This window comes from Lepidothrix coronata, unplaced genomic scaffold (genome assembly GCF_001604755.1).
Source record: "Lepidothrix coronata isolate B3197 unplaced genomic scaffold, Lepidothrix_coronata-1.0 Scaffold38, whole genome shotgun sequence".
NCBI lineage: Eukaryota > Metazoa > Chordata > Aves > Passeriformes > Pipridae > Lepidothrix > Lepidothrix coronata.
The window spans coordinates 923718-939551 of NW_016690218.1; the positions used below are offsets into that span (position 1 = coordinate 923718).

Here is a 15834-nt window from a genome sequence, read left to right on the forward strand (position 1 = left end):
CTACACATTTTTACTGTGAACTGCAGCACTGAGGAAGTGACATTTTTCAGGTGACTCTGTTCAAGAACTCGTTTCAGCTTAGAAAGCTTTTTTTAAAAAAATACCAGTGGTGGCACAGACACAGAGATTTCCATCAAATTCTGAGCCTAATTGGGCTTCCTACCTTTACCCAGATTTCCCTCAATATTCTCTGTGCTAGAAAAGCCTCGACTGCTCATTTGGAGCACTTTACACACACCACTGCTTCCTGAGCTCTCAACCTTTGCGTGAGAGGATGGAACTCTGACCCACTAAGCAAGCAACCTTTGTAACGCTCCCCCCTGCAGTGCTTTGATATCACAGAGCATCTGCTCCCCGCTGATGAAAAGCCCTAGGGTACAGTATCCGCGGAGAAGAGAGAGCAGCCCCCGCATACCATGTACTTAGCGAGACTTCGCCAGAGGCTCCCGAACTCCTGCAGTGTGAGTCGTCCGTTCGAGTTGAGCTGAGCATTTAGTTAAGAATCGAGCAGTTAATGAGAGCTAAACCTGGCTGTCTTTGTTCCCGAGGATGCTGCCTTCACATAAAGACATAAGATGCAGCCTCCTCGGTCTGTTGAGAAAGCCAAAAGCTTTTCTGCTCTCAATTATGCTTAAAGTTAAATTCACCGTCTTTGACACATCGTACAGCTGCTCATATCTGTGCTCACAAACAACAAAAGGTTTCTATTTATATAGTGCCTTTAACCACAAAGCAACCTGCAGTGACATTTAGTCATGGAGCACGGATGCCCCTGTGAATGAACATGGCCCTGTGGTCTTGCCTCTGTGCATGAGGCTTCACATTATCAGCTCTGGCTGGATCCTCCTGGAGGAACAGGCACTAATGGAGTAAGAGGTGAGGAGACAATCCTGATGCCTTCTGTCAGACTGCGTCAGTGGAACTGCGCCCCTCCATACTCCATCCAGGAGTCCTTGGCAGACATGCAGCACCTCACCTAATGCAGCTGGAATGGTGAAAACTCCCTGAAAGCAAAACTCATCACCAGTGAAATATAAGGAGGCAAGTGCCACTGCCATGAAACCTGAGAGAAAAAAGCTGACCCTGACTTTGCAGGCCAGGATAAGTCACACTGTACATGGGTTGTATGCAGCCCAGACTATGAAAAGTCCATCCTGAATTAAAGCAGAGCAGTGGCTTTGTCAGCTCCTTGCATGTGCCATGCATTCACAGAGCCCACTTATCCCAGGATGGGCTTTGGAAAGGGAGAAAAGTCTCTTTTGCTGGCTAGGCACAGAAAGCATGAAAGAGAGAGGGACTTCTGGTCATTTTTATTCATTTTGTGGCAGTTGTAAAGGTCTGAAAATGTTTCAAAGTTATTTCAAGGCATGGAGAAAAAGAGACAGTGAGCAAGCAAGGGGGAGAAAACACACAGGGAAGAATGTATGTTTTCATCACTGAGCCCTCTTGTTCTACAGCAGCCAGAAATGCATTTCTTGTATTGTCTTGTTAACAGCAAAAAGACTGTGTGATCCATCTAAATAGGAAAGATACACTGGAAAGGCTGAATGGCCTGCCAGGCAAGTGCCTGTGATTCAGTGGTGACAGTGCTTCTGCCCCTGACACCAGCTTTGCTGGCAGTGCTGGTAGCCTGCTCAAGTGCCACCACAGGCCAGCATTGTGCAGCTGGGATGGGAGAGCTAAGCTGTGCCTAAGCTCTGTGCTGCCTCTTGTCTCAGGCTCTGCCTGAGGGCAAAGCTTAGCCAAGCCCCAGGCCCTGCAGAAGGGAAAATGAGAGCCAAGAGTTGGCTTTAGAAGACCCTCACCTTTCACCAGACACACCAGAGCCAGGGCATGCACAGCAAAGTCCTGCATAGACTCTGGGACAGTTATTTATTGGGGATTGTGGCTAATTGCACACTTGCAGGTTCTCACATGGGGATGCTCAGCTCACCCATAACTCAAGGCAAGGATAGGCAGCACTGGGGAAGTTTATTGCTTCTGCTGAAAGGATACATCCATCAGAGCTAAAATGCCTCTGCATGAATCGAAGCTGAATTTTCCTCCCAGGCTGGTCATTTCATCTGCAAGGATTGACAAAACAGAAGGAATTAGAGAGAACGAGGGGTGTGACTGGCATCAGGACACCGTTCAGTGGGAAGCAGGACACCAGTCTGAAGGCTCACATAGCTGAAAAGCCCCACATCTAGCTCAGATTCTCAAACAGTAGCAAGGGCTCTGTGCCAAGCTGAGCTCTACCGAGGGACTCTGACACATCTCAGACATATCTACTGCTCCCTTCCCCAAGGATAGTTGCTCTGCTCAGGTTCACAGTCTCTGCCCACCTACCTGCCCTGATGGAAACTCTTCCCTCTTGAAATAAGGGAAAGGGAAATGTCTGTGATAAGAAAGGCCACTTATGCTGCGCTAACAAGTCCTAAGAGCACTTTGAGCCTTGTGCATGGCTGAGCTGGTTCAAGCCCTCGGGCTGTGCCCATCTCGTGTTTGATCCAACAGCGCAATAAGCCACAATGGGGATTTTTTGAGGACTATCAGGACACCACTAAATCCTCTGTCTAATTTACACTAGTCCCAGGATAAGGAAGCACCAAAGACATCAGCAGGGTTGTAAAAGCTTTACCTTGCAGGATCACTTCATTAAGCAGTTGTTGCAGCTGCGAGGCATCAACAGCTGAGCCCTAATGCAGAATAAAATGCAAAGAGAGGTCTGTGAGCATAAAGCTGTCTCCTGTGTCACTTTTGCCCAAAACTCCTTTTCTCATGCTCTGTGGCAACCAAGAAGAACCTCTGCTTATATATCAGAGGAGCATCAGCACCCCCCCCAGGAGCATAATAAAGCCCTCCCCAGTGCTGGGGAAATCTTCGTCCTCCCCTACAGGAGTCTGCAGGGCACTTACAGGCACTGCCTTCACCATGGGGTATTTTCAGCAGTGATGGGACCACCTACTGACTTCACCAGCCCCTAGCTAGGGACTTGTCGATGGGCAGGCACAGCAGGCAGCTGTGTGAGTGGACTGGGAGCACAGGCACTGCTGCCTGCTTCCCTCAGAGCTACCCATCAGTAAACCTGGCTGCCTCCCTCCTGAGACACCCCTGGGGCACCCAGTGTGGCAGGTCATGTTCATTTTCACCTTCATGCACTGATATAACTATTAACAGCAAGAGGTCCATTGTGCAGAGACTTTTAACAGTGATTTTTTTCCTCTTGAGTAAGTCAAGGAGTTCTTTATAGCAGTTTATTAAACCATTAAAAGCTTCTCCTGTGAACACAGAGCTTGGCTCTGAAAGAGCAGGAATCAATTACTCAAACGCTGACTGATGTCTGGTTTCCAAGTGCTGAGAAGGCAAATGGAAAATGATGCTGATGAGAGGGGGGGAATACCCAAGACTTTCTAATTCTTTCAGCAAATAAACAAACCAGAGCCAAAAAAAAAAGTACACATGCAAGCCCATCACCAGAGCAACTACAAATCTCTGATATTCGACTGATATATGGCACTAGCCAATCTATCCCAGCTGAATGTCCCATTTTTCTGTGGGTTTTGGCAAGTCAATCAATACTGTTTTCAGGGTATCTACTTGAGGATCAAGCTACATTAAAAAAAAAAAAAAATAAGATGGATTTGTATCAACACCATAGTTCAGTTTTTCTTTTTGCAAGTCCACATGTCTTTATTTATTTATTTATTTTTTCAGTAAGAAGTTTTAGATAGGATACCTGCTTAGCGTATCTTAGGAAAAGAGCCTTATATGAGCTGTCCTGGTTCTGTGTCGGTACATCCTGCATCAAAGACAAAGTACAGACATAAATAATTCAGTTACAAAACAACTGGAGGCAAAAGTCTGCCAATCCAAACAGCACTTAACAGGGACAGGGAATGTACAGTACAGGCTGAGTTTTAACACCCCAAAAGTGAAGTGGGCTAGGAGTGAGGAACAGCTACTGCAATGAAGGAAGAGGCATAGTTTGGGTGTTAGCATTTAGTACAACTAGAAAGGAGCAGCTCAAGGCCTAAGAAAGATGACAGATCACATCCAGGGTGGAATTAAAGAAGTCAATACATGAATAAAGAGATATAAAGCCTGATCCTTATTGATGGCCCCTAGTTGGTATCACTGGCTCAGGGCATGTGAAGATTCATGTGAACAAAGAAAACAGAACAGGAGTTGACTTTTCCTTTCTCTTGTACCTTCTCAGTCCCAAAGCAGGCTTGACTTTACCTGAACAATCACAATTCAATGGTTAAGTGATTTTTTTCAACTTTCCATTGAGAATATCCACCAAGCACTAAGGGGAACTTGACGTTATATAAAGTTTTCCAGAAAAATCTAAGCCCAAGGCCTAATGCCTTCAGCTCTGTGCAAGATAATTCACACCAGTGAAGCCCAAACACCTGAACAAGAGCAGAAAGTCTGGGTACCATAATTCATCAAAGTCTAAACATTGGCTAAGGACAACAGCCAAGTAAACTGACAGCTTGTCAGTGGAAAGAGATAACAAGCCACCATTTACACTATTCCTCTAATGGGTTTTAATTTCATGCTGGAAAATGAGTCACAAGCAAAAGACTGTTTTCTGTTCTCCTGAAGCAGCTTCACACCTGTGGCTTCGAAGACCTGCACTGTGTTTGCACTGGTTTGCAGCAGGGTTTTGCTGGTGAGAGAGTAGCATGGACTGGACCAGCTCTGGCAACGTGTGCACAGTTCAGAGCAAGAAAATCAAGCAACAGATCGTAGCTGGGCTAGACAGGCTGAAATGTGGGTTGACCTAGAGATGCAGCCAGTTTTGAAGTGTAACTTGCCCTACGTCTGTGAAGATATCCTGAAGAAAATCAGAAGAAATCTGCTTTGGGCTTTACCCCTATGGATTTCTGTGCTTTATAGGGTAGAAGCACCTAAATTAAGCCATTCTCATGAGGAAGGCATGTATAATGCCACTCTCGGGAATTAGTCAAAGTTTCCCCCTCTCTACTCTGTAGATATACATTTTACAGACATTGTGAGAATTTAGTATCTTTCAACTGCTCTCTCCTCTGCTATATTTAGTTGGTCAAAGTGTTAAAGATGGTGAGGTGAAAAGGACAGACAGACAAAGGGACAGTATAAGATTTGTTTCCTTAAAAATCAGGCTCTGAGTAAGACATGAAGAGGAAGGGCTTTGTTGTCACTTCCATCTCTCCAGAGAGGTACCCTGCTCTCCCAGCAAGGTCGCAGGATGCCAGAGTCGAACTCTGGAACAGGTAATGGCTGGTAAAGGTAGACAAGAGCAGATGAAGAGGAGGCAGTAGAGGTGACTACTGAACAGTCAGGTCTCTGGGAACCACCACCAGTATCTACATCTTCACAGACTCTTACCATCGGCAACACTGGGCTGGTCAGGGAGTTTGAGTTCCTAGAAAAGAGTTACAAGAGTCAAACTGGGAGAAGACAGGCCTTTTCAGAGCACTGATTTGCAGACCTGGCAGAAGGCAGGCACCAAGAGTAGGCCTTGCCCAGCCCACAGCCCCACAAGATGCTCAGCACCCACACAGCCCAGCCTGTCCCAGTTCTGTCAAGCCTGCTGCACCAGTCCTGGGTCTCTCTGTGCAAACAGTCACAAACAGATCCAAGTCTCCAGGTGCTCTGGGGCTACTGCCGTCCCCAAGCTAGCTCTGTTGGCATGAGCAGCAGACAAAGGGTAACTTGTTTTACTCCAAGCATGCCAGGACTAAATTCACCACACAGAAGACAGGGCTGCTCTGCCTTGAGCCACGTAAATTTTTCACCTGCTTTCTCTTTGCCTAGCTTAACAGTCAGGAATAAAAATAGCATCTGGGCTATTAAAAGGCAACACCTTCTAAATGTCTGCAGACTGCCTGAAATTGAGCCAGGGTCACCCTTCCTTCTGAGACACACTTAGTAGCAACATTCAATACATGAAATTTTGCTTTGGTAGAGAAATTAGACAAACCAGATTCTATTTTTATAACATCTGTGCTATTATATAGGTGAGTGCTGCAGATACCCATGGGAAGGGCATCTCCATGCTTGGCCTAGTTCAGAAAGTTCTGTGAGAGTCAGAGACTCTCCTGAAAAGTGCTTCTTTCAGGGCTGAGCCATCTCGTGCATGACTCATCATGCTGAAGGCAGTCCAGCCCACAGCACAGACTTCTTATGTTTGTTTTCCATAACTAAGGAGTTGCCTTAGTTGGTTCTGGGCTATTTTTGTCAGGGGCCAAAGCCTAGAAAGCAATCTCATTATTAAAATACGGGCCAATGAGGCAAGAGTTGAAATCATTTCCACTATAAAACTCGCTGAAGGGAAGCCACTGCACATCTGATGCTTGGAGGTCATTTGATAAAGGCTGAATACTGGGGTTTGCTTATGTAAAGCAAATCACACCCAGATATTCATGTGATAATATGAATATGTGTATGTGGTAATAGCTGCCTTTGCATGAACTAAGATAGCATTTTTCCAACAAATTTATCTTCAAGGCCCGTCTCATACCTACAGGGAGCCCTGCCAGCCTGTCTATGAGGTGGCTGAATGAAAGAATCAAGGCCTTTCACTGCTCTTTGCTTCTCTAGGTCCCACTCTGAGCAGAATGGGACATGATCCATCTGGCATCCAGCCGGCAGAACATAAGAAACTGCATAACAGCTGCCAAGAATTAAGAAAAACAAGATCCCAGTCCTCCTTTCAGTAAAGAGAATTTTCTCCACAATCAGGGGTGGAGGACATATCTCACAATTATTGCTCCCTTGTGTACCAAAGCTAAGACCCCTGTGGCTGCAGATGAGCTACTGCCCTGCTCTGCAGTGGCCATCCTTGTGCATCTGACTGTACGTTGGATCCCCCTCAGCGCTGTGTGCTTAACACTCTTCTGTGCCTTCCCAACATGCTTCAAGGATACATTAAAAGCAAATTGCCACATTAATTATCTTGACATTAAATAGTTAATTCCTGGCACACTGCAAGTCTGGGGCCTTTAAGGAGTGTAGATTATCTTACTCTTTGTAGTCTTGATTCTTTATGAAAATTCGCAAGAGAAATTCAAATTCTTGATTCTCTGTTGTAGCAGGATAAACGGCATAGGTTCCTGGGCTCAAGATAAAGTAGTTGGTCACATCTCGAATCGGAGAAAAAACTTGTTTCAGAACTTTGGAGTTCTCCTGAAAGAAAAATATAGCTGGCTCTTTTCCCTCCTTATCAGGAACCAAAGTAAATCAGCAAGCACACTCACAGTAGCCTTGTGTTCCCACAGCTCTCTAAATACTCACTGCATCTAACATGCCTTAACCTCCCCAATGGTAGCCCATCACCTGGATGGACTGTTTTCAAGGACACATCAAAATTGCACAAGCATGAAGGAACTGAAAGAAACAGAAGGCAAAAGGAATGTAAGTGGATTTGAAGAGAACTTCAATTAACATTAAGCAGACTGGAGTTCATGAAGGAATCAAGGATGAATACTCTTACTATAACTTCCCGAGATCTTTTGTGACTCAGAGGGGTCAGAGAGCACTCTAAGCGTGTCACCCAGATGACAATGCTTCAAGAATTACAATCCAAACCAGTAAGTGTCACAAGAAAACTGAGCATTCTGAGCATTCTGATCTTTCATCTGTTATTCCAGTATTTTTGCTGAGATGAAACAAATATAATGCAACAGCTATTACTATGATGACATGTAAAGATAGCATAATAAAAAACCCTTCCTAAACATATTCCCCAAAATATATCAGCGTGTATAAATTCCATTTAGAATGGTTATACAGCGTGGCAGAGTTATTTATGAGCCATGCCTTTGGGAGACAATAACATAAAACTGCTACTTTGAAAGGAAAAAAAAAAAGGATGACTACTGTTACAGACGGCTGGGAGGTACACAGACTGCCAAGTATTATGGGTCAGATCTTGAGCAGATAGAAATGGGCAGTGCTGCAAAGAAATAAATGGTGTAATCCTTTTTTTTTTTCACTTTTGAGTCTCATTCCACATTCCTTCTGGTAAAAAGCAGAAGCAGATTAATATCTCAATGGAATCAAAACTGGTGTGAGATAAGAATCAGCCTCTATACATTTCTCAGCTCCATCACACAACATTAAACTTCCCTCACAGACATGTATTAGTGTTCCACGTCTATATTTAATCAAAGGCTTCCTAGAGCTATCAGATATGTCCATGCTGGTTTGCATCCTTGCCTGCACTGTATTCCCCTCTCATCCTGCTAAGCGATAATACTCTTTTTACTTCACGGCAACCATTTAATGCATCTCAAAAGGTACCGAACAATGAACAATGCTGCTAATGAATAATGGCAGTGAAAGCAGGTCAGGGAGGAAGAATGAAGCCACATGAATCTTGCCAATTGCACTCTCTTTGTGCAAAGAAAACCCCTTGTAAACTTTTACTCAAAGATGCCACCTCTGATTGCCCTCAGTCACTGAGGAAATAAAGCAAGGGAGTGGCACTTACACCCACCCAGTTTTAGCTCCTGGACTTGGCTTTTGCTGCTACCAGGGCAGGACACTGGGCTGGCTGTGAGGAGATGTAGACCAGCTCTCATGTCAAAATATTTAGTCTGAGTCCATGAGGGAATATTTTCTGTATAATCTCTGTGCAAATTTGTACCAATACCATTATATTACTAAAAGCTATGGTGTGACAGCAGCATAACTATTCCCTTTCCCTCACTGACCAAGTGCTCCATAGTAATGGTGGTGCCTCTAGTAACAATCTGTTCTGGCCTTGCCCTTCAGCTCTATGTAGGAAGTCACAGGCTCAGAAGCCCAAACTGAGCCTGAGGTGAGCTATGAGCTGACAACCCAGAGAGGCCATGTCATCCAGACTTGACAAACTCATTGAGTTTCATCTATCCATGGGAATATACCAAGAGACAGAAAACATACCTGAGCATCAACTGGAGGGGAATAAATTTAAATATAAAGCAAGAATAGGGAATATCTGTCCCTTAATCTGCTTCCTGATTAAACAACCTCTTTTTGAGGGACCCAAGACCTATGGCATCACCTTCGAGTGAAGGTCATTCTGTTAAGCTGGGTAACTAATCAACATGGACATGCATCATGCAAGAGCATATGTGCCTGGTGAGTGCTGGGGATGCTGTAAGGAGTGAATTCCTCACTTACCAGGAGCTACAGCTCTTGCTGAGTGGCACAGCTAGCCCCACGGAGTCCTGCAGGCTTGATATCTGCACAGGGCAGAGGATCTCCTCGCAGAGGGATAGTGAATTCCACTTGCTGGAGGGGTGCTCTTTTTATGACATCTTTTATTTCTCAGACCCTGTTTTTTATGAGCTACAAAGCCATGCCTTTTCTTTATGAGGAGCAGTTAGACTTACAGCATCAGTTATTCAAAGTCTGGGACTAGCGTAAACCTCTCCAATGATGAGGAGAATGTGAAGCTGGGGTCACAGCAATCTCTGCTTCCTTTTATTCTCTGGGTTAAGACCAATCCCCTCCCACCCTCCTCAGAGAACAAAAACACCCTGGAAAAGGCTAGCATTCATCTACATTAGCAATTGTGCTTTCGGTAAGCCTGGTAATGTTCTGACAACAACTGCCCTTGAAAAGGCACCTCCTTGGACAGTAAACAAGAAAGAAAACCAGAGAAACTGTAGGGGAGGTCCCAGATATCTGAGTGGGTTATCTCTGCACTGGACTCAAGCAAAGGCTTCCATGTATTTTGTAAATTATTTTTTTTACATGTCATTTCAGTGATAGAAAAGAGGGAGATGAGTAAGAGAAACCCACTTGGGAGAACAAAGACCATTTGCTTCTCTACTATACCTGGAATACTGCTCGAGGGCTGTAGTTAGTGCTGGCTGGCATGCACTGTGCCAGGCCAGCAAGGCATGTCACCAGTACTGTTGGTGGGTACAGAGGATACTGCCCTGGCACATCCTGTAGCCTGGGGACTCCCTCAGTTTCCTAGGGCTATTTTGGGATGCTACAAAACTAAAAGTTTAACCTTTGTTCCCAAGACATGAATAAAGGAAGCGAAGCCTGCCTAACTCTACTTTTCCTGTGAAGTTTTACAATAGAAGGCATTCAGAAATTCACACAACATACTGACTGCGCTCTTTTTACAGACCAAAAGGCAATTCAGTCTTTCACTTCCACATACAGGTATAATAAACCACACAGAGAACAACAGTGCCTACATGATATCTGACAGTGCTTACCATGGTGATGAAAAAGCCAATCTTCAGGTTTTTTGCATCCTGCATATGCTCAGCGTGCTTTTGCATGAGTGAAATTACTACATTATAGGTTTTGGGGTCATAGTCTGGCACTTTGAAAAAATATTGAGGGTTTGTTGAAACTGCACCTGCTGAGAAAGTGTTAATAGATTAATAGTAGGCACAGAGATGTCCCAGTAGTAGCCTATTGTGTAAGATCTTACTTATATGGAAACAGAGCAATGGGTAGTTACTGCTCCCAGATCCTTTCAATACAACAGAGCACTGTAGTCTACACATTAGATCTAGAAGCTGAGGCAGCTGGAGTTAAACTAATTGCACATTAATCATTCTAGAAATCTCTGGCAAAGTCAAGAAAGTCATGCAGATTTCTCAACACTCCTAACATCTGCTTCACCTACATGGCACACCGTCTTGTGGCAGAAAAGCAGTGACTCTTAATCAGATGCCTTGACCCAGTGGTTGAGTTAAAGGAATGTGGCTTGGAGATCATAAGCACATAGAAAAGAACAAAATGGTGCAAGGCTATCCTCTCCTTCCTTTATGTTAGTGTTTGTGGTGGACAGACAGAATGTTGAGCAACAGAGGGAAAAGGCTTCTTTTCGGCCAAGGTTTTGGTTAACAGGAAGCATATCTCATAAAAAAGCAGTGAAATGCCAAAATTGGGGAAAAAGGACTGAGATGGCAGCATCTGCTTAAAGCAGTTTAGACCTTAAGCCAGTCTGAACTTCTAAGATACCTGCTTTGGGTGGCCTTGAAAGCTGCAAATTAGCATGATTGTGCTTGGACAGGAACTTTACTAGAGTGCTGAAAGAAAACATAGCTCCAAGGAAACTGCCTCTGCCCACACACTCTCAGTTCAGGCCCTGCATCTCTTCACTCAGTCACCATGCCCATGGTGTGCAGCAGCACAGGCATTGCTTTGTTATCCCACCTTGAGACATGGTGAGCTGGCTATGAGGAAGAGCCTGAAGCCTGTAAGCCAAAACCCATTTGCTGCTAAGTCAGGGATCAGCATTGCAGAAAAAAAGAAGCCCCTTCACTGATCACATGCTACCATCTTAGATTAAAAAGACAAAGCCCAAATAGTGATGCAGCTGTAAAATAAATGAGATAAATTAAGATAAAAACGTAAAAAAAAAATTACTTCTTATGATTGAAGCTTGCAATGCCAGAAGAGTCCTTGCACAGCAGTAAAACCAATGGATATTATCTGCTCAAAGACCTTTTTACCTTAAAAAATAGAGCTTTGTAGCATAATTTTTTCATTTCGTATCCATTTAATTTCAGAATATTTCTTGCTCTATAAAATCAACCACATATTCGCCAACCCAGACTTTCTGATGAGGTCCCCAGTAACACCTACTGCACCTGGCTGCAAGAAGATATACAAGCTCATTTTGATTTAAAGAGTCCAGGGTTCCTAAATCACAAGTCTCCCGTTTTAACTCAGCAGCCAGTGCTGTTGCTTTGTTTCTGCCTGTTTAGCTGGTAAGTGCTGTAATGGGAAATGGCAGGCATTAACAACTGGCAATCAATATTTCTGCAGTTTGGTGCTCAGAGTGAATGTTTCACCACAGGCATCAGTGGAGAGGACTGGGTGACTGCAGTGAGTGTTCGTTACCTGAGGAATAGTAGTTCCTTCTTGTGGCAGGGTCTGGACTCCACAGGTTGATGTGCCTTTCCAGAGACCATGTTGTGCAGTGCTGATCTCCGAAGTCCAGAAACGTTGGGGTGTTGTTACATATATATAGCCATGAAAACTGCTCTTGGAAGTGTTCACAGGACATCCTGCAGAGAAGGAGGAAAAGCAGTTTAAGATGGAAAAGCATTGCCAGCACGTCAAGGGAGGTGATCCTGCCCCTCTACTCAGCCCTGGTGAGGCACATCTGGAGTTCTGTGTCCAGTTCTGGGCTCCTCAGTACAAGAGAGACATGGAACTCCTGGAGCGGGTCCAGTGGAGGGCAACAAAGATGATTAAGGGACTGGAGCAACTCCTTTATGGGGAAAGGCTGAGGGAGCTGGGCCTGTTCAGCCATGAAAAGAGAGAACTGAAAGGGGACCTCATCAATGCCTACAAGTATCTGAAGCAAAGGCGCCAAGAGGATGGAGCCAGGCTCTGCTCAGTGGCACCAAGCAGTAGGACAAGAGGCAACAGGCAGAAACTGATGCACAGGAAGTTCCCGCTGAATATGAGGGAGAACTTCTTTACTATGCGGGTGACCGAGCACTGGAACAGATCAACCAGAGAGGGTGTAGCATCTCCCTCACTGAAGATGTTCAAGAACTGTCTGGACACAATTCTGTGCCATGTGCTCTGGGACAACCCTGCTGGGGCAGGGAGGTTGGACCAGATGACTCACTGTGGTCCCTTCCAACCTGACCCATTCTGTGATGACACTAGTTAGGTGTTCACATTCACCATCCATGTCTCTAGAGAGGGATTAGTGAGAACATTGCAGGTGACTGTAGCTGCATTGGCTGATACCTTGCAGAAGAGGTCAGCTCTCAGTGCCTTTGGGCTGCCCTAGCTGCCCCTAATGCCTCAGGTAAATCACAGGGCATGTTCAGGAGTCCCTAAGTGGAGCCCTAAAATCTCCAGCATGTCTCTGCCCCTTGCTTTTTCCCTCCGCAGTGTCCTGTCCCACATTCATCTTTTGCTTAAGCCTCAAGTGTCTATTTCAGACCAACTTGCTGTTGCCCTGATTTCCTCAGAGCCTCACAGGGCAAGTGTGCACTTTCTGAATAATAATAGTTTTTCTAAAGGATGGCTCATACATGGCTAAACTGTATGTGAGAGTAATCAGAGGCAGTGAAAAACCACAAACACCTGCAGAGCAGCCAAGCACACAAGCTCTATGACCTGCTTAGCCACCTGTCCCCTTCAAGCATCTGTCAGTCCAAGGTTCAAGCCAGGTACTTTATGGGAAATGGCAGTGTGACAGGTCTCAGGGGGATGGGTTTTTACTTCTGTCACTTTTCATTTTTTTCACCAGCTTGTTACTTAAGATTTGCCAGCTTCACTTTTTCAGGTCTTGTTTCTTCTGAACCCCCGAGTTCAGGACAACCTCCGATTTGCTGTTTGCACACAGTTAACACAGGGTGTCTTGAGCCATCACTAAGAGCAGAGTACTGCCAAAATGACTCTTTTTTTCACAGTGAAGACAAACAGAAAACCTGGTAGACAAAGGATCAATAGGAAAATACCAGAATTCTCCATCATCCTTATCTCTGAGGAGGGCTTCTCTGTATTTAGGCTCAACATAATCCCACTGAGGAGACCTACAAAAAGGAACAAATCAACAAGAAGATGTGAGGCACAATTTTTCATCTCTCTGGCCAGCCTATGTCTCTAACCAGCCTGTCCAGTCATGAGGGATCAGAGAGGGTGAACAAACTGCACACTGGGAACAGGACTGTACTTGATACCTTCATAGCCAAGGCCAGCAAACAGAGCTCTGCACCTTTGCTGTGCCTGTCTGAGTTGCCCACCCTGGGATGGGGAATCCTGCCTCTGCCCTCTAAGCCCCATGGTGGAGAGGTTAGTGAGGTACCAAGGCATAGCATTCTGAAGCGCTGATACTTCATTCACATGTTGAGAGCACATTAGCCAGTCAAATGTGTTGTTTCCAAGCTGCATGTTTATAATTAAGTGATAATTGTACTTTCTGCAGAGTTTAAGATAACTAAACAGAGCATGAATCAATAATTTATTGATTTATGCTGCTTACCTGTGAATGCGCTACTGACATGTCAATTACAGCTAGGATTGTATTCACTCTTCCAAAAAATGGGAGGATGCTGCCTGAGCAGATATATATTATCCCAGCCTTAAACATGTCTGCACAACCCACCACCCCATCCAGATGCATCATGCTAGCCTGACTTTTCTCAGCAGGGAAGTTGTGAGTGATCCTAGCAACAAGGAGAGGTGGGATAACCTAAGAGTGACGCAAGGACATCTCTCTAGTCATGAAAACACTGATGCTATTCCAACAGGAAAACTAACATCTATTTATTTACAAAACACTGTTGCAGTTTTCCTCTATATAATTCCTTTCTTTACAAAAGAGATAGTAGATTATACACACAGCAGCAAAGTGGTCTTTGCATCCCCAAAGCTGCATCCAGGATCCTAAAGGTCAGTTCAAGGCATTCTCTGGATCTTTGCCTTTGCAATAACCAAGGACCCTTTTTAACCCTCTGTGTTCAATACTGCCATACTCCATGGATTTGTCTAACCATCCTCTTCCTAGATTTAGACTCAGGGCAGGGGAAGAAAAAGGAGGAAGTTGGATGCATGATTGCTGCAGGGGAATTCAATAGAAGCAGCCAGTCAGCACCTAGGGACACGGTCAGAGCTAACCCCAGGAATTAACAACCCTTTCATCCAAGACTTATCTGGAATCATGCACTGGGTAAAATGCACACCCAGACAAGAAGGGATACCTGAGCCTAGTGAGGCTACATTAGTTTCCTCTGGATTGGATTTCCGTGGGCAGTTGCTTTGCAGATGGAAATAACACTTATAATTTATTGATTTGGAAATATCTGTTTTGTTAAAATGTGTACAAGGCAGAGGTTCTTTACAATAAGCCTATAAAAGATTGATTCTCTATGACATTAAAGCTTTAAGACCATACTCATCGCTCCAGGGCCCCTTCCACTCCCCGTGGCCCCACGGATTCCAAATCCTGATGATATGTTTCCAGCCGTTCTTGTAGCGGATCTGTAAAGAGGAAAAAAAAACCAAATTCAATCACAGCTTTTCACAATCATGATATTCACTGAAGAGATGGGTAATAAAATGGATCTTCCTCTATACCTTAGAGACCTGGTTTAACCTCTGATCTCATTTGACTGAAGCTAAAAAGCAGGGCCTTTCGCTACATTGCAAAGGAATGATGTGTGAGAGAAAACTGCGCCCATTTTGCTTTCCTGAGGATAATGAATAGCTGACACAGAGAGAATCAGCAGCATTCCTGCCACACCACATGAATTCAACAGCCTTGGGAAATTCCAGTGCCTAATTCCGCACATCTGATCCTGTGAGTCAGCAGAGGCAGAGACTTTGAGGAACGAGGTCACCAGACTGCCTGGAGTGAAAGCCAACAGTCAGCACTGAGAGATGATAAACAGAATCTGTGGCTCTATATCTACAGTACTGTGGTTTCCAACAGCTGAGGTTTCTGGCGCTTTTCTCCTCTTGCTGCCACTGATCTAAGTCAGAAGCAACTCACTTTTTCCAATAAAGCCAAAATGGTGGAAGTGGAAAAGAGAAACAAACCTTTTGTTTCTGTCTCTCCTTATGCACACAGGCAGTGTTGGAAACAAATGCCATGGCAGACTCTTCCCAGGCAAAGGCCCAGCCTCTAATCATTTCCCCACAGGACAGCCCCCTGGATGCCTTGGCACTTCTATAATGTGGGGCAAAGAGTGTTTCTCCTCTCTGCGCATACCATGAGCAGCAGGAGGCTGGAACAGTCTGCTTCTTCTCCAATAGATTTGGGGATCTTTCTGCCCCTGACCTGGAGAGAGGCCCATGCCCCAGCTGGGGCCTTCTCTGGAGCCATTTTGTAGCCTCTTGACTACAAGTAAGTGTCCTCCAAGAAGCAGCATGCTATGA

At 44.9% G+C, this 15834-nt stretch overlaps 1 protein-coding gene across 2 annotated transcripts in view; it reads right to left on the reverse strand.

Moving 5' to 3' along the window:
• Positions 1 to 15834, reverse strand: part of LOC108496298 (calpain-13-like) — a 76758-nt gene that overhangs the window by 10126 nt on the left and 50798 nt on the right. Inside the window, exons 9-18 of one of the 2 annotated variants that reach the window (XM_017812891.1) lie at positions 14852 to 14937; positions 13416 to 13490; positions 11833 to 11999; positions 10191 to 10336; positions 6995 to 7155; positions 5356 to 5392; positions 3719 to 3781; positions 2621 to 2678; positions 1996 to 2063; positions 416 to 484 (exon numbers count right to left, since the gene is read on the reverse strand). In XM_017812891.1, the coding sequence (XP_017668380.1) occupies positions 416 to 484; positions 1996 to 2063; positions 2621 to 2678; positions 3719 to 3781; positions 5356 to 5392; positions 6995 to 7155; positions 10191 to 10336; positions 11833 to 11999; positions 13416 to 13490; positions 14852 to 14937 (930 nt within the window). Of the gene's footprint in view, positions 1 to 415; positions 485 to 1995; positions 2064 to 2620; positions 2679 to 3718; positions 3782 to 5355; positions 5393 to 6994; positions 7156 to 10190; positions 10340 to 11832; positions 12000 to 13415; positions 13491 to 14851; positions 14938 to 15834 lie in introns of both variants that reach the window. The other variant, XM_017812892.1, reaches the window with a different exon arrangement.